At 38.1% G+C, this 19,780-nt stretch overlaps 1 protein-coding gene across 5 annotated transcripts in view; it reads left to right on the top strand.

Moving 5' to 3' along the window:
- The window catches only part of TSG101 (tumor susceptibility gene 101), a 248,197-nt gene that overhangs the window by 31,844 nt on the left and 196,573 nt on the right, over positions 1 to 19,780 (top strand). For all 5 annotated transcript variants that reach the window (XM_067145703.2, XM_068227271.1, XM_067145704.2 and 2 more), the window contains exon 3: positions 8,633 to 8,717. In XM_067145703.2, the coding sequence (XP_067001804.2) occupies positions 8,633 to 8,717 (85 nt within the window). The remainder of the gene's footprint in view (positions 1 to 8,632; positions 8,718 to 19,780) is intronic.

Here is a 19,780-nt window from a genome sequence, read left to right as displayed (position 1 = left end):
TGCAATAATCACACATCCTTTGTGAGGGAACACGTGGCGCGTCAGTGCTCTAGATGCAGGAGTGTGGTAGTGACGACTCTTTGTTGTTGTTCCCGCGTAGTGATTTGTGACAATGGAAAAAACTGAGATTCGAGCAGTGATTAAATACTTTGTAAAGAAAGGTATGAAAGCAAAGGAAATTCATGCCGACTTTCAGAACACATTGGGGGACTCTGCTCCTTCATTTTCAATTGTTGCCAAGTGGACCAGCGAGTTTAAATTTGGTCGGGAGAGCTTGGATGATGATCCGCGTAGTGGACGGCAGAGTACTTTGCAGGGTGTAAGGTTAAAGAGAGAGTGCCTTTTATTGTGTATGCTGACACAGAATGCATACTGAAACCTGTGTCTACTCGTTTTCCAAATGATAACACGTCGCATTCAACTCCAATTCACGAACATGTACCATACAGCCTAGCATATTATTACACTGTAGTTTTGAGAGAGATTTGTGCTCTTTCAAACTCTATTGAGGTAGCGATTGTGTTAAATGGTTCGTAGACGAGATGTATAACTTTGTGGACACGCTTGCGCCCTATTATTTTGAAACGAAACCGATGTCACATATGTGAGAAGGAAATTGCAGATAATGAAATTAAAGTTCGCGATCATTGTCATTTAACGGGTGTCTACAGGGGATCAGCACATCAATCGTGTAACTTACAGTATCGTAAAATTTCTACCTTGCCGGTAGCATTCCGTAATTTGACAGCCTATGATGGACATTTTATAATTAGAGAACTGCATATGAAGGGAGGGGATGTTGTGACAAATCACAGAGCGCACATTAAACTATTACCAGTGAACATGGAGCGATATAAAGGATTTTCAAACTTCATATGTTATAACCAAAGACAATGTGTTGAACTAAGATTTATAGACACAACTTCATTCCTTTCTCGCTAGACAAAATGGCACTTTTACTTAGTGAGGAGTCAAAGCTTGTAACGAGACGGTATTTTACTGATTTACAGTTTGAACTCGCTTCTCGGAAAGGGATATTTCCATACGAATATATCACTAGTATGGAGGTGTTAGACGACACTAGTTTACCGCCAAGGAGCTCATTCTTTAGCTCTTTAAAGGGTAAAACTTTGTCGGAAGAAAACAACGCATTTGCTCACCTTATTTGGAATAAGTTTAACTGTAAATCGTTGGGTGAATATTCTGATCTTTACTTGAAAATCGATACTTTGCTCTTGGCCGATGTATTTGAAAACTTTAGATTGAGTGGAAAAGAGACATATGGTATTGATGCCGCTCATTTCTACACGGTACCGTCTATGGCATGGAGTGCTATGAAAAAATAACAGCTGTCCAGCTAGAATTACTTCAAGATGTTGATATGCTGCAGTTTTTCGAACGCTCCATACGCGGTGGTAATGCGCAATGTATTACGCAGCATGCAGTAGCAAATAACAAGTACATGTTAACATATGATGAGTCCAAACCGGAATCATACATAATGTACTTTGACGTGAACAATTTGTATGGATTCGCTATGCAACAGTTTCTTCCAACGGGCAGCTTTCAGTGGGTAAAGAACGTCGACAATTTAGATATTATGAATGTAGGAGATGAAGCAGATGTTGGGTTTATGGTAGAGGTTGATTTAATCTTCCCCCCAGAACTTCATGATAAACATGCCGATTATCCATTGCGTCCTGAAAAATCTACGAAACTAATGAGCACTCTTTACAACAAGGAACGGTATGTTCTTCATTATAGGCTATTAAAACAATGTGTAGAATTAGGTATGAAAGTAGCTCGCATTTACAAAGCGATTCAGTTTAATCACAGGGCATGGTTACAATGCTACATTGATTTGAACACAGAGAAACGAAAGTTAGCAAAAAATGAGTTCGAGAAAAGTTTCTAAAAATTAATGAATAACGCAATTTTTGGTCGTTCATTAATGAACGTAAGGAAGCTGCGCGACGTCAGATGGGTCACACAGTGGGAGGGTCGTTTTGGTGCACATACGTTGATCTCAAGAGCAAACTTCAAACATTGTATTATAGTGGACGATCAGTGTATGATTATCGAAATGAAGAAACTTCAAATTCTTCACAATCAACCGGTTTACTTCGGTGCTACAATTTTATATTTGTCAAAAATGAAAATGAACGATTTTCACTACAACTTTGTATTGAGAAACACTGATTCAAACTCACACTGACATACACTACTATACACTGACACTGACAGTTTGATATACAATTTTTCATTTGATATATACGAGTTTGTGAAGGAAAATTCAGTTTTGTTTGACAGGAAATTATGATGAAAATAATCCTTTCCAAATTGAAAGAAAAAATTTAGGTGAAATAGGTTTAATGAAGGATGAAAATGGTGGAATTGTTGAAGAATTTGTAGGTTTGCGACCAAAGATGTATGCTATTAAGTTGTGTGAAAAAGAGAAACCTACATGTAAAGCTAAGGGTGTCAAAAAAAATGTTGATCACCTTACAATTGATCAGTATAGACGTTGTCTGTATGAATGTGAGCGAGTGACCAAACTACAAGTGTGCATCACTCCACTTCTCATTCTGTGTTCACGGTTCGTTAATATAAACTAGCACTCTCAGCTAATGATGACAAAAGGTACATCACAGACAACAAAATTAATACATTACCATTTTGACATTAGTCTTGCAGAGAAAAGTATAACCAATGTATAGCTATCTTGCATAGTAGGTTTGCTTTTTTTTGTGTGAGCACCTCCTCCACTTCCTCATCGGTTTACCCTTTCGTATGTAAAAATAATGTAATTTACTCTGTAGGTGATTATTAAGTAATAGGAGGAGAAGCTCTTGTTTCTTCTGTGTTTACTTTAATCATTTTATTTTAGAAACTTATCTTATTTGAGAAAAAAAAATTGTGATCTTATAGAATTTCAAACTAGATAAACATTTCACTCGCTGTTTCTTTTATTCAATGTATTGTACTGTATTTATACTTTCTCTTTTAAAGTGCACTGTATACTATTGTACTGTAAGTCAACTTTCATTATATATATATATATATATATATATATATATATATATATATATATATATATATATATATATATATATATATATATATATTAAAGTGCATTGTAAAATTTTATTTAATCTTTTTCTTTTTCGAAAAAATAAAATACAAACTGATGATCAAATAGTTGTTAAGTTTTTCTTTCAGCTATCCTGCGCTGCCTCTCCTTTTATTCCTTGTACTTTAACTAAAGTAGGAGTAGGAGAAAGAAAGAAAAAACATATTTCTTTTTACATTCTAATTTATTGAATGAGAAACTACAGAGTTTTTTTAAATATAAAATTTTGATTGAATCTTTGATTGCCACCACGAGGAGAGACCTGCAGAGACTGAATTTTTGACTGCCACCACGAGGAGAGACCTGCCGAGGGGAAAAAGGAAAAATTAGTTGATAGCAGAATAAAATAGAAAAAGCAGCTTGGATATGCTTGATTTTTGGATCCTGGTTTAATCTCCACTTTCTTCCACTTCATCATAGCAACACCACGGACCTGAAAAGAAGCAGCACATGTTGTTGTTTGTCATCAGTCCATAGACTGGTTTGATGCAGCTCTCCACGCCACCCTATCCTGTGCTAACCTTTTCATTTCTACATAGCTATTGCATCGTACATCTGCTCTAATCTGCTTGTCATATTCATACCTTGGTCTACCCCTACTGTTCTTACCACCTACACTTCCTTCAAAAACCAACTGAACAAGTCCTGGGTGTCTTGAGATGTGTCCTATCATTCTATCTCTTCTCGTCAAATTTAGCCAAATCGATCTCCTCTCACCAAATCTATTCAGTATCGCTTCATTCGTGATTCGATCTATCCATCTCACCTTCAGCATTCTTCTGTAACACCACATTTCAAAAGCTTCTATTCTCTTTCTTTCTGAGCTAGTTATCGTCCATGTTTCATTTCCATACAATGCCACGCTCCACACGAAAGTCTTCAAAAACATCTTTCTAATTCCGATATCAGTGTTTGAAGTGAGCAAATTTCTTTTCTTAAGAAAGCTCTTCCTTGCTTGTGCTACTCTGCATTTTATATCCTCCTTACTTCTGCCATCGTTGGGTATTTTACTATCCAAGTAACAATATTCATCTACTTCCTTTAAGACTTCATTTCCTAATCTAATATTTCCTACATCACCTGCCTTCGTTCGACTGCACTCCATTACTTTTGTTTTGGACTTATTTATTTTTCATCTTGTACTCCTTACCCAAGACCTCATCCATATCATTCAGCAACTTCTCGAGATCTTCTGCAGTCTCAGATAAAATAACAATATCATCGGCATATCTCAAGGTTTTGATTTCCTCTCCTTGGACTGTGATTCCCTTTCCAAATTTCTCTTTGATTTCCTTTACTGCCTGTTCTGTGTAAACAATGAAAAGGAGAGGGGACAAACTGCAGCCTTGCCTCACTCCTTTCTGGATTGCTGCTTCTTTTTCAAAGCCCTCGATTCTTATCACTGCAGACTGATTTTTATACAGATTGTAGATAATTCTTCGTTCTCGGTATCTGATACCTATCATCTTCAGAATCATTAACAGCTTGGTCCCATCACCATTATCAAATGACTTTTCTAGATCTACGAATGCCATGTATGTGGGCTTGTCCTTCTTGATTCGATCCTCTAAGATCAGACGTAAATTCAGGATTGCTTCACGCGTGCCTACATTTCTTCTGAAGCCAAATTGATCTTCTCCCAACACAGCTTCAATTTGTTTTTCCATTCTTCTGTAAATAATACGTGTTAAAATTTTGCAGGCATGAGATACTAAACTAATGGTGCGGTAGTTTTCACACCTGTCAGCACCGGCTTTCTTGGGAATAGGTATAACAACATTCTGCTGAAAATCGGATGGGACTTCTCCTGTCTGATACATCTTGCACACTAAATGAGATAACCATGCCGCAGCACATACTATTTTCAATTAACAAAACAATTATACAAATATGGTGAAAATAAGTTACATATAAGAACGAAAAGACCATCTGCATACTTACTTAGTTCAAATAAGTGTTGTAACTGTCGGCATTCTACTGTAGGAAGCACACTTGATGGTAGCCCCTCTCCATGCCTTTGTACATAATTTTCAAGTTGTTTTTTAATAAATTTATTTCTTCTATTTCTTCTGCAGAAAGTTTCGCAAATTGCGCTGGCAGGAAAACACTCACGGTCTCCTCATCTTCTTCTATATCCACTATTATTTTCCTTCCGAAACTTGTTTCTACCGCTCTCAGCTCTTTAACCTTTCGCCAGCAAGTGACCTTTTAAAGCAAATCCAGTTGCCACATAGTCACTGTACCTTGCTCAACAACAGTAACCTTCAAAAAATAATTACCTCTTACATAAAGACCTCCGGGTATGTGTAGTTAACCCTTTGGATGCCGACCCATAATAGGTCATCATATGCATAGAATGCCAAGCATGTTTCAATGGATTTTGCATTACTGTATAAAATATTTTATTTACGTCTCAGTTTAAAAGATATGGTGGTAAAATTTAGTATGTGAGCTTGATATACTCCAAGGAATATAAATATGTGACTTGCATTTCAAAAAACAAAATTTGGTGGAATAATGTGCACAAAAATATTATCATGTTTTATTTAAAAAAGGAAAAACATAATTTGAAATTAATTAGCACATTTTACACTAAACTCAAAGTGACTAAGTGAAGATATTTAATCTTATCTCATATCTGGGATCATATATACCAATTTATGTTGTTAATGTAGGTCTACTTTACAATTTATAAATTAATTTCCAAAAACATTGAACGTGTGGAGAGAAAGACACGAACAGTGTAACCTGTCAACGATTGAATATTTTATGAATTTTGAGAGAGTTATAGTTATCATTTGAGAGAACTGTGTCTAGTAGCAGTATTTGTTACTACAGAATAGTTCAGAAGATCAGAACAACATACAAAATCAACTAATAGTGTCAGAAATGAAAGTGTAAAGAACAGATTGAAATATTCTATGGGCGGAGCACCAGATTGAGGTAGGCCTACGTGTTAAGGCCCTGGGATTTGATAAAAATGGTGGGGATGGACAACATTACTTTCAGGGAATATGCATTCAGTCCAAGAATCATTTAATTCACTGTCACTGTCATTTTCATTAGCACTGTCACTATAAATCTTTGACATTGCACGAAATGTTGTAAGCCCATTAGCCAATGGCACGGCTCCATCATTCTCTGGTGCGCTACCTGAAAACCCCAAAAATATCATAATAATCACTTTCGATAAAATTAGAGTCGCTTACATTTTCAAAGCAACCCAAAAGTTCCTCAATTTCTTATCCCGAATTAGGCCTACGTGACGACATGCCTTGTTGTGATAATCGTACTATTTACAACTTTACTACGACCTAAATAAATTGCTAGGTAATTATAACTGCAGTATAAATAATAATAATAAACTTAATATATTACGATAAGTAACTCAAATGCGTCAATTAGAACGTAAAATTATTGAAAACAAGTCACAACAAGCGGACATAAACAAACAAGGAAGCTGCCATATTGGATCATAGATGTCAAGCGCTCACAGATCATACACTCGCAATCGACGAGTAAACTAGCAAAAATGAACCTATGTCAGTGCCATCTAATGACATAAGAAGGAATTACAAACATTCTACGTTCATTCTATATGATTTGTGACGCAATCTAGCGCCTTACTACATAACTACACCACTTATAAGAGGGTGCCGATGGGATCGGCATCCTGGCATTTTTCGTACAGAATGTAAGTGCCGATGCATCGGCATCTTGGCACTGTAAGAGTTAACATTCCACAAGTGCTCTGGCAAGCGAGAGGTGCCCACTGGGGGGGGAACCCGCGCGCTTGCGTAGAGGCTGCAGTGGTCCAGACTCCCTGTGGTCCAGAGTCCCCTTTCGTACTCTACTTACCGGTTATCATCACTTATGCCCTAGCTACTAAACTTCATCACTACCACTAGCATGGGATTGCCATTTCTGTCATACATTATCACCAAACAGTTCCTCCACCCTGTACAGCCTATATGTGAACAACGTTCCAACCCATCAAGGATTGGAGGTCCAGCAATACGCTGATGACGTTGCCATCTACACCTTTATGAGGAGAAATGACTATGCTGTCCGCGCACTGCAACAGTGGATCTTATCTTTCTGAGGATGATGTATCCGAAACAGGGTGAAAATAAATCGCACTAAAACTCAGGCAATTATTTTCACCAAGCGTTGGCCTGGATTTGATCAACTTACTATTAATAATGTCCCCTTGTCTTGGACAAACAAAATTAAATATCTTGGATTAACAGTGGACAGAACTTCGTCCTGGAGTTACAGTAGAGAACAAGCCTTACAGCATGCCACGGCATGGATGAAAGCTTTTTGAGACCTCTGCTGGGAAATAAATATATTTCTACAAGTATCAAGAGAAATATTTATCTAGCATGTGTCAGGGTCATCGTGCTGTATATTTATGAGGCCTGGGACTATATTGCTAAAACTTCTGTTTCAAAATTACAAGTTTTTAAAAATAAGATTCTTAGAATGATGATCAAAGAACCAAAACTGAAATCTAACAGCAAGATATGAAATGAACTTTGTATTCCGACTGTTAGATCTCAGATTAACAAAATAGTTAGGATGACGGAAGCCACAATCCCCCTAAGCCATTCGGCTGACCCTGGCATCCTACTCTTAAAACAGGTCATAAGAATCAAGAAGCCAAACAAACGTTACAAACATCGTGACCCTTGGCTCACTTACGGCCTGTTTTAACAGGAAATAGAAATTGTTTCAGCCCTTTTGAAATTTAATATAATTCTCTCACTGAATTAAAATTAAACCCCTGAAAGGGGCTGTTTGTTAAAAAGGGAAGTTTCTCCTCTACACCTCCAATAGCTCTCAGACTCAAAATTAAACTCCATTGCCTCAGCAAAGAGGGGGTTTCTTCTCTGATGGGAGGCGAATACCTCCTCTCAGCTAGACAGTTTTTCTCCACCAGTGCAAAACCAGAGGTCTGTCAGACTCATCAGAATTTCTCCAAAACGGGTGAGTAAAGGGGCATAGTTTTCACCCTGGGACTCTCAGGTACTCGCCCTCAGCCAAAAAAAAAAGAAGTCATCACTCTGACGTTATGTATTCCAACTCAGGTCAGTCCAGCATTGATGAACAAGCTTATCAAAATTGCAAAAAAGGGGGGGGGGGGGGGGAGTGTATTATACCTGCAGATAAATCTTAGTTGGACCACTTGCATTATTAACATTCAAAATTGTGTGGTATTGATTGGTGGTTGGCTGTTCTGCTTAAAGGTACAGTAACCTACAGTTAATTTGTAGATACTGAGTAAATAAAGACTTTCTTTCCTACAAATTCACTGTTGAATCTAAGATATCTTCGTTATTGGAAAAAAACATGTAAATCTGTTTAATTTCATTTTTATGCAGTTATCGGACCAACACACGCTTAATGCTATAAAGTTCTCTTTATTAATTAAAATGCATATTGTATACTTGCATTTTTGTACGTTTGATATTATCATGTTGCTATTTATCTTTATTCCAGTATCAGAACCCAGATATCACTAAAAGGGATATCATGACAACTCTAGAACATTATCAAGGACTGTCATGCAAATTAGAACAATTTGGTAAGTTATTTCTATTTACATATGCTGGTTTGAATAGATGTGTGGAGAAGGATTACCAAAATCTGTTGGACCCAATGTTGTTCATAGAAGAACAACTTAGATTTCTGAAGTATTTGCTAAAAATACAGAGGGGTCCAGAAAAATGTGGACACTCTTTGATAGTTAATATCTTTGGAACAAAATGACATATCTTTGCAATTCTTGTATGGTAGCGTAGTCCATTGTTTTCTCAACAGATGATGGTCATGCGAATGGCGTGAGAATCTAGGCATGTGTTTCTGGCAGATGACAGTGCCGCAAAATGAAGTAAGGTTGTCGTTTAAGCAACGCAAGGCCATATGGAAGTGGTACTGGAAGTATGAAAACATGATGGAGGTATCGGCAATGGCGTAATGTGTACGGAACCCAGCCACCAACATGTACAACAAATTTATCGTATTCGGGATAAATTTGAAGCTGATGGTACTGTTCAGGATGAGCAGAAGAAAAAATCTGGCTGACCAAAACCATCAACAAGTCCAGCTTCCAGCGCTGCTGTGTTGCAAAATTTTGTTAGGCCACTTAAAAAAACTGTGAATGAGGGTGCACGTGAAAGTGTGGTAAGCCGATCAACTGTATGACGAATTCTGAAGGCTGCAAAGTGGAAAGTGTACATTCCAAGATCACTGCACACTATGAACGAGGACAACCTGGATCGAAGGATGGAGTACTGTAAGTGGTTTGAAGACATTTTTCACGAGGATGAACAGTTTGCAGGAATGGTTATCTGGTTTGACGAGGTGCAATTCAAATGGAATGGTACTGTAAACTACCACAACTGTGTACTGGGCTCCTGAAAATCCTCACATTCACGTAGACGAACATGTTAATCTACCTGGTGTTAATGTGTGGTGTGGTTTGGTTTGTCATCGCGTGGTTTGATTGGCCCATTCTTCTTAGAAGGTACCGTAACTGGTGAGGTGTATCTTCATATACTTCAAACATAGATTTTACCTGCCATCCGAGAGGTGTTTGAAAATGAAAGCTTTTACCTATAAGATGGCGCTCCGCCTCACTACCTCAGAGATGCCAGATAATGGATGAAAATCTACCTGGACGATGAACAGGTTGAAGAGGAACTGTTGAGTACCCACCACGGTCTCCAGACTTTACACCTTTTGACTTCTACCTATGGGAGGAACCTTGAAAAATGAAGTTTGACAAAAGCCAGCTACACTGAACGAGCTACAATAAACCATCGAGGCGTGCTGTGTGGCTATCACACCGGCAGCACTGACAGCCATAGTTTGGTCAGCAGTTCAGCAGCATCGACGTTGTTTGGCTGCTAATGGGGGTCACTTTGAACACACAAAATAACCTTCCCCCTGTGCAAGAATTGTAACGGTATGTCATTTTGTTCCAGTAATATTGTCTATAAAAGAGTGTCTTAATTTTTCTGGACCCCTCTTAGGTTTCTCATTAGTTAACGAGTTCTACAAAGGATTTGTCGAAGGAAAAGTTATTAATTTGAACCCAAGACCTTCCAATTTCTAGAATGCTAATTGTTATACTAGGTCACATTTGTCAGCACAAATCATCCCTAATTATAGTAAGCACCAATGCATTTCGAATAAGTAGTTATGAAATGTGTTTCTAAGAGAGAAAAAAACAATTTTGCTGTAGGCTGTTATAATTTTTTTTGTTACATGTGCAAATAATTATATGTGAATGATGTAGTTTATTATCTTACTGTGACTTTCTCTACTTCCATACCTCTCCTATCTAACACTCCTGTATGTCACTCTGTGTGAGTGGAGTTGGTAGAATAACAACCATGATATCCCCTACTTGTCATAATAGGCAACTAAAAGGGGCCCCAAGGGCTCTTAACTTGGGAGTGTGAGTGACGACCATGGGACCCTTAGCTGAGTCATAGCATTGCTTCCACTTACTTGTGCCAGACTCCTCAATTTTGTCTATCCTGTCAGCATCCCTTGGTTAGTTCTTGTTCTTTTCTGACCCCAACAGTATTAGAGCATTCAAGGGCTAGGGAGTCTTTCATTTTCACTCCCTCTGTGGCTCTTGTCTTTCTTTGGCAGACACCTTCATTTTTTGAAGCGTCGGATCCCTTCTATTTTTTCCCTCTGATTAGCGTTAACAGAGGATGGTTGCCCAGTTTTACTTCCTCTTAAAACAACAATCACCACCACAACCACCTCCTGTATGGCAAGATTCTAAAGACAACACATGTAAGCATGGGTAATTTAATGCATACAGTTTTTACTATTTAAATATTCAAGTATTAATGTAAAGTAATAAGACTCTTTTCGGGTGGTAAAAGTGCATGGCGCTCATCGTTGTCAGCAATGGGAGTTCCACTTATGTGCACTTTCTAGAGCCCTCTCCCCCGGAAGAAAACATCTTTCAATGCCCAGGCTTGTATAGACCGTGAACTCTTTGTGTTTGTTTTCGTACACCGCATTTCTCTTCTATACTGGAAGGAAGAACAGCCTTTCTCATGAGTGTTCCTACATTATTTAATCTGATCACCTGCTAATATCAGTTTGGATCTTAATCATGTCTTCCCATCTATTATCCATTTAGCCTTGAAATTGCTACTTTTGTACAATTAGTGGTTGGTTTCTCTCTTAAAGTTTTCAAAACCTCATTTAAAATACTATTTGTAAATCTTTACCAGCTTCCATAGCAGTTATATTCCAATTGTGAATTCTCTATTGAATGAAGTTCTTCAATGTTGGTATTATTCGTGAAGAATTATGGAACCTTTCTGATCTTGAATACATTTTCAAAATATCCAGTGTAACAGTGCTGCAATTTATGCAGCCTGAAACCTTTCACCTTCAAAGGACAAAGCAGAAAGTGTTGCGAAGAAGAAATATCCTGAAAGACGACCAGAATATATCATTGCAGAAAAAGAGAAAAAAAACTTTTTCTGTAATCTTTGTAAGCCTGTTTCCATCTGATATCACTTTAGCCCTGAAACTGCTGATTTTGTAAAGTTGGTACCCACATTGATGTGTAATCATTAGAGCGCAGATTTCCATGCATTATCAAATCTCAAAATATGCTGGATTCATGCACTATAATATTGCAAAACATGCACAATAAACTGGAAAATATGCACTATCAAAATTCAGTTCCTTTTCAAACATTGTTCAACAACTACCATAATTTCTCCAAACTGTCTTGATTTAAGCTCCCCGGTTTCTGTCACCACATTCGTAAGCACAGAAAATGGTCTTTCTCTGTCACAAGAAGTGACAGGTGCATACTTAAATGAAGACATGTGGGACAAAGTGAGGTCAAATTGTACGTCTTTATATTTTCACCACAATACGTCTTATATATGCTTGGCGAATTCAAAGTCAGGATTTGAACGGATCATATTATTCGACCTACTTCTAGCTTTGCAAGTTATGAATCTCATTATAAAACCATATTGGATTTCAGAAGAAGAAAGTTATTATATTAATAAAAACCACCTTACGAATACATGACAATCCTTTATATCTATATATATAAAATAAGAGTTTTGTCTGTACATTGCTCAGAATTTGAAAATAATGGTATTTCTGTATCGGTCATGTCCATAGTAACAAGAAAATGCACTTTTTACTTTTCCGTAATTTCTGTCTGTCTGTATGTATGTATGTATGTATGTACACGCATCACGAGAAAACGGTTGAAGAGAATTTAATGAAAATCGGTATGTGAAATTGGGGGATGAGCCTCTACAATCTAGGCTATAAATCATTTTACTCACGCTGAGTGAAATGGTAGTTTAGGGGAAGGCCTAAAATTGAATTCTCAACTATTTATGTTATTAGTGGTCTAATGAAAATCGGTATGTGAAGTCGGGGGATGAGCCTCTACAATCTAGGCTATAAATCATTTTACTCACGCTGAGCGAAATGGTAGTTTAGGGGAAGGCCTAAAATTGAATTCTCAACTGTTTGTTATTAGTGGTCGTATTGTAACGAAAATGGGTATGCAAAGTTGGGGAACAAGTTGCTACAATCTAGGCTATCAATAATTGTATTCACGCTGAGAAAATGGTAGTTTAGGGGAAGGCCTAAAATTTAATTCTCAAATATTGTTTTTATTAGTAGTCTTATCTTGATGAAAATCGGTATGCAAAGTCAGGAAATAAGTCGCTATAGTCTGGGCTGTAAATTATTTTATTCACGCTGAGTGAAATGGTAGTTTAGGGGAAGGCCTAAAATGTAATTCTCAAATATTTCTTATTAGAGGTGTAATCGATGAATGCTACATAACTAAGGTTATATAGTATCAAATTTCCTATTATTAATGTCTTATACATTGTTACCGTACTGGCTATGTTTACAAAGATATTCATGAATTTGAATTTCCATGGAATGCCATCTTCAACACTGCCGACAATGGGGTTCGAATCCACTATCTCTCGGATGGAAGCTCACAGCTCACATCAGCTAACCACACGGTCAACTCGCCCAGTCATACAGAGTGTAACAGCCTGTCTGAATATTGATGGGAAGTAGCTGGGGAGTTAGATAACTTTCTTCTTTAGCATGCCATTCCCCTGGTTTATAAATTTTCTGATACTACTGGTACGTAACACACTGGATCATCATAGCATTCAAGCTATTCAATCCCTACTCTGAGGCACTGATTGGAATGAACAGTGTGCATATTTAGCGGAATAATGGCAGATGAGTGTTCATGGCAATCTGCGGCCTGATCATCCCAGCTCTGGAACTTTTGACTATTAGATTGGCACCGCACTCTAACCGCAGCACTGTTCGTTAAAAGTGATAAAACCTGCGGCTTTCCATTTGATCGAGTATTTTATATGATAGCATTGCTTTTAATCGCTACATTCATACTTACGTTTTTGTAATGACCTATGTTGATTTTAGGTTAGGAAAACCACAAAGTCAGTCTTTCTGAGAATCCCGTAGCGAAGGCACGGGTACATCAGCTAGTTTAGAATAAAATCATTAATAGATATTATAATTAGGGCATGTTTCGCTCATGCTTAGTGAGCATCATCAGCTAGAAATAACTTAATCCAAGGTAGGTCAGGGCCCTGATCCTGGTATATATAATGAAAAAATCTAATAATACATTGATAAAATATGAATTTTAAAATAATCAGTGAGATTATATTAAGTCTATTGAAACAATGTCCGACTCGTTGGCTGAATGGTCAGCGTTCTGGCCTTCGGTTCAGAGGGTCCCGGGTTCGATTCCCGGCCGGGTCGGGGATTTTAACCTTAATTGGTTAATTCCAATGGCCCGGGGGCTGGGTGTTTGTGCTGTCCCCAACATCCCTGCAACTCACACACCACACATAACACTATCCTCCACCACAATAACACGCAGTTACCTACAAATGGCAGATGCCGCCCACCCTCATCGGAGGGTCTGCCTTGCAAGGGCTGCACTCGGCTAGAAATAGCCACACGAAATTATTATTGAAACAATTAGTGACCATTAAAATTGCTTAAAATGTGAATGGAATGAATGACGAGATGATGTTACAATTTGCTGTGAGTGGTTGTTTTTATAAATCTATGATCTTTAATCTTCGCTCATTGGCATTAGATTACTTGTAGTTAAAAACCAATTATGGTTAAAATTTCCGACCCTGCCGGGAATTGAACCCGGGACTCCTGTGACCAAAGGCCAGCACGCTAACCATTTAACCATGGAGCTGGACAAGCCTAATAATAATACACTATCTATACATAATAATGCTTGAAATACAACACGAGGGTGTCATACTTTTTTTACACCGATCCAGGTGACGTTTTATCCATCTGTGCAGTTCGTTTTTGCAATACATGTGATTTCAACACACCTCATCACGTTTGATCTATGAAACAAGATCATAATTCATTACAAGAGCTCACTCCTAATGTGAAAAACTGTTTTTAACTACAAGCAATCTAATGCCACTGAGCGAAGATTATTAAGATCATAGATTTATACAAACAACCACTCCCAGCAAATTATTGTAACATCTTCATGTCATTCATTCCATTCACATTTTAAGCATTTTTAATGGTCACTATTTGTTTCAATAGACATAATATAATCTTTAAAATGGTTAAAATTAATATTTTATTAATGTATTATTAGACTTTTTTCATTATATCTACCGAGATCAGGGCCCTGACCTACCTTAGATTAAGTTATTTCTAGCTGATGATGCTCACTAAGCATGAGCGAAACATGCCCTAATTATAATATCTATTAATGATTTTATTCTAAATATAAAGGATTGTCATGTATTGGAAAGGTGGTTTTTTATTGATATAATAACTTTCCTATCTCTTTGCGATGATTCCAGACACTTTTGAATGTCCTCAATAACTGGTAACAATTGCCTTCTGCGATAGCAAAGACGTGTGACGAGTGAGAGTTCTGGGTAGGATATTCCAGTATAACAATGGAAGAGGGTACAGTGCAGAACCAAGGTTTGTAAGCTGCTATCTCAGTAATGCGGCATTGCAGAAGTTTGATACAAGTTTTATTTTGTTCATCTAACATAGACAAACAAATGAACCGTCAATGAGTTATGCACAATTTAAGGTTCAATTTAGAGCAATGCATAACTGGGACACCTTATTCCTAAGAATTACAAAGATCGACGTGGGGACTTTGGGCTTACGTCAATGCTGGGTTAATTGGATTATAGGACCTCTGCCGTATATACTAACTTTGGTTGTAACATAGGATGTCAGGAATACATTCTCTCAGTCTCTCAGTAACAGACATACTGTATAACGTGGAAAAATGGTCCCAAAATCTGCACACCAACATTCATACAAAACACTGTCATGCAAGTTAACATTATATATGTGCCAAAATCAGAATAAAAGTCATATTATGAAATACTAAACATCTAAATATTTGCTATTAAATCCAAAATCTTCAAAATATGTATTATGCCTGAATTTTCTCCTAAAAAGGCCAAAACATGCAAACTTGCTGGAATAAGAACAGTTATTTGGAATTGTTAAGCCATAAAATGAATATTTGCAGAGTTTGAGAAATGTAACCAGTTTATTTAAAAACATGCATTTGCATGGAAATCTGGGCTCTAGTAATCGTGCTTATCTCTTTTTTAGCTTCATGATATACGGTTGAATATCATGCCCCTTTCTGTTATAGGAATGGCTCCAATACATTTTGTGATGTGCTGTTGGTTGGTTATAGTTTCCACGGAAAACATGAAATTGCATGTAATGAATGAATGAATGAATGAATGAATGAATGAATTAAGTAAGTTACATCAGAAGCTCTACTGTAACTTACAGGACTATGAGCCTCTTCCTCTTCTTGTCCATATACATCTTGTCATGGATAACATCATCCACTGTCCACTGCAGGGTCATCAAATTAACGCAGAACAGCAGTTAAGGCAAGGCTGAAGCAATACGAGAATAAGCCAGAGTGACTGCCCAATAAATTCTAATGCACTTCAAAAGTACTCGCCCCTAATTTCTCATTAAGAAGAGGTTCCTCATGGAGCAGATTAGGTTTTTTGGCACTCCAGTGTCAGCTGTTTTGAGAATTTATGTACCCATGTAAGTGAGAAGGGAATGAGACTGGGATCAGTTTTTCTGACATGACATCTATTCACTAAATCTAATCCTACACACAGGATCACCCAGTTTAAGTTCTTTCACCAAGTACATTTATAGGGTTTTAAGTTACGTAACGTTTTAGCCCTTTGTATTGAACCGTAAGAAAGTCTTGTTTGCAGAGAAAGACGGCTGAGAGATTTCTTAGAATTTTTTGGGCATTGTCCAATGTCTTCAGGATTTTCTTCTATTAGCTGTGCAATGTGATGTTGAAAAAAAAGTTTCCAGAGGAAAACGACTGAAGTTACTTGGTGACACAAATCGGGAAAATACTGTACATAAACGGTGCATGCAGCAGCGGTCTATCGGTGTTGCAGTTCGTGGAATGGAGATTCAGGTGGCAGTTGAGATTTGCTAAGCGCATGAAGATTAAATTTCAAGCTAACAATGGCTGGCTCTATTGTTTCCACAACTGGCATTGTATTGTAAACAAGTGTTTTGTGAAGCGCTGAGACCCAATGAAGCTACTGTTGTGCCATTTAGAACACTACTTGACACACTAATCAAGGAAGAATTAACATGCAATCAACTATACAGTGCCACTGAGACTGGGCTGTTTTGGAGTTTGCTTCCTGAAAACGCACAAGCTTACAAGCATGAGGGCACTGTACCAGGTCAAAAGTGTAGCAAAGTGAAACTTTGCACCTTATTGTGTGCAAATGCAGATGGAAGTCATCGCCTTAAATCAGTCATAGTCGGCAAAATCTCGCTGGGATAGTGTGTTTAAGAACATCGTAGATACGGTACTCTGCCTGTACATTATACAAATTCCAAAAAAGGCATGGTTCACCCAAGAAATCACAATGGACTGGTTTTAAAAACAGTTTGTTCCTGAAGTGCAACGATTCCAAATCGAAGATTAAAGGTTTCCCCTAATGATGTCAAGGCAATCTTGCTTGTAGACAACTCTCTAGCACATCCAACTGCGAAGATGTGTAGCAGTGATTGAAAAATGAAGTGGCTGGTATTGCCCCCGTTTATCCAACCAATTTTTTTATTTATAATATTTATAATATAAATGAATATTTATTATATAAATAAGTACTTTCCAGTGATGAGGAAAAACGAGGGTCCATCTGGCTCCGGTTGGTAGGACCCTGTAAAGGCCACTGCCTAGGGTTACTAGGTGAAACCTGGTCAATGGTCTCGAAGGCGGAAGAGGAATCCAATTCCCAATGGCGGAGAGAGGGAAAGAGCCTAGTGGAGTTCACTTCGAATTAAAAATCAAATCAAAATCCAAAAGCGACGGTTCCCAAATTGGGCGCCCTTTGGTCAGTGTCTGTCTCCATGTAAGGGGCGGCTGTGAGTAATCCTCCGGGGTTAACAACCTCGGTTGTAACAAAGGGTGACTCTAGAAGTCACCCCCAGAATTCAAAGAATTATCAATCGTGGAAAAGTGTGATTTGAAACTAATTACCCCAGGTGCACATAAGTGCGCAAGCAGACATTCGGATTCTGGGGAGTCTGCAATGTCAAGCAAAGACGAATCAGAGCGTCTTGGAAGCTCAAACAAAATACAATACAGGAAAGCAAATTACTTAGCCACTTTTAATGCAAATTCGCTTTTGAAAGTGGGGAAACTTAAGACTCTAATAGACACATTACATGAACATAGAATCATCATAACAGCTGTGCAAGAGACCAGATTCTTGGATGAGGACAGCTTTGAATTGGGAGGATTCAGGATACTTAAGGGGAAGACGGGGACAAGTGAAAAATGTTCCCCATCTTGGGACAGGTTTCGTAATCGACAAGAAAGTATTAGACTCCATTACAAGCTTTGAGTCTACATCTGAAAGGCTATCCACACTCGTATTTAAGTCCACCAACAAAGTATATAGCCTACAATTGTGAATGTTCACGCCCCTATAAACATTGACAACAAAAAGAATAAGGAGAAGGTGGAACTATTCTGGGATAAACTAGATGACACGATCCAGAAGATACCCGATAAAAATGTCGTCCTTCTAGCGGATTTTGATTCCGAAGTGAGGAGAGAGAAGAGTTTCAGGCATATGGTAGTGGGGTGTTACCCAGCACATAACAGGACCAACCAAAATGGTGTCAGGCTCATCGAATTATGCCAGGCACACAGTTTGGTCCTGAAGTCAACAAGCTTTAAGAAATTGCCAAGAAAACAGAAGACATGGGTATCACCTAACACTCTCCTGGGAGAATTCCAGTTAGATCATGTTGCGATAAAGTGGAAATTTCATAAGGAAATCCAAAATGTTAGGGTTCTCAGATGGGCCAACCTCGACGCGGACCACTACTTATCTAAAGTGCAACTGAAGATCATCCCCAAGAGTAACTTTCAAAGGAAAAACCTTGCACGAAGGAGATATGATCCGGAAAAAATAAAGGAGAACAAGGAGGACTAGGGCAAGTTAACCAGCGACCTAGGAGGTCAGGAGTGGAAGCAGATGGAGAAGAGTCTTATAACCAAGGCAGAGCAGCTTGTGCCTGTTACCAGGACGAAGAAGCGCAAATGGTGGAACGAAGAGTGTGATAGACCACTTGATTAGAGGAAGAAGCGTGGCACATCTGGCAAACCAAAAAGGACGAGAGTGCCTGGCAGCACTTTGTGGAAACTAGGAAGATGGTGTCCAAGGGGATCAAGAAAGTTAAGAAGTAACAAGGAGACCAACTACTTAGGAAGATAAATGATGACTTTTCTAAGAACAACATGATACTCTATTATCGGATCTTCAGGGAGAAGCTAAACAGATACGACCCCCCAACTTTCCAATTTCAGGACAAAAAACGGAACATGGTGTATAGTAATAGGGGCAACTGTAAGATTCTAGCAGAATATTTCAAGGAACTACTGAATTGCGAAGAACCATGCCAACGATGGCTTTCGATGTTGGACCAAAGTCATCCACCAACCCTGACTCTAAACCCCCATCTATAAGCGAGATCCAGACAATACTAACTCATATGGAAAATAACAAGGCATCAGGGGGGAAAATCAGATAACAGCTGAATTATGGAAGTATGTAAGCAAAAATGCAATTGTCTCAATCTAAAAACTTTTTGAAGAGATATGGAAGAATGAGGTTATTCCAGAAGAATGGAAAATGGCCCTGATACACCCTCTTCACAAAAAAGGTTTGAAATTGGATCCCAACAACTATAGAGGGATTTCACTGGTGAATGTGACATACAAGATATTGTCCAGAGCATTACGGCAAAGAGCTGACTGAATCTCAGTTGGATCACCAACTTGGGGAGTATCAAGCAGGGTTTAGGAAAAGATCTTGCCGGGAACAGATCTTAAACCTCAGCAATATTTTAGCATACCAGAAGCAGAGGGTGAAACCGTATATAGTGACTTTTGTAAACTTCGAAAAAGCTTACGATTCCATAGACAGAGAGTTGTTGTTCAATATTTTGGAGGAGTTTGGCTTGGATGGGAAAATTTTAACACGT

The sequence above is a fragment of the Anabrus simplex genome, chromosome 4 (assembly GCF_040414725.1).
Source record: "Anabrus simplex isolate iqAnaSimp1 chromosome 4, ASM4041472v1, whole genome shotgun sequence".
Lineage (NCBI taxonomy): Eukaryota > Metazoa > Arthropoda > Insecta > Orthoptera > Tettigoniidae > Anabrus > Anabrus simplex.
This window is presented reverse-complemented; position numbering and strand designations above follow the sequence as displayed.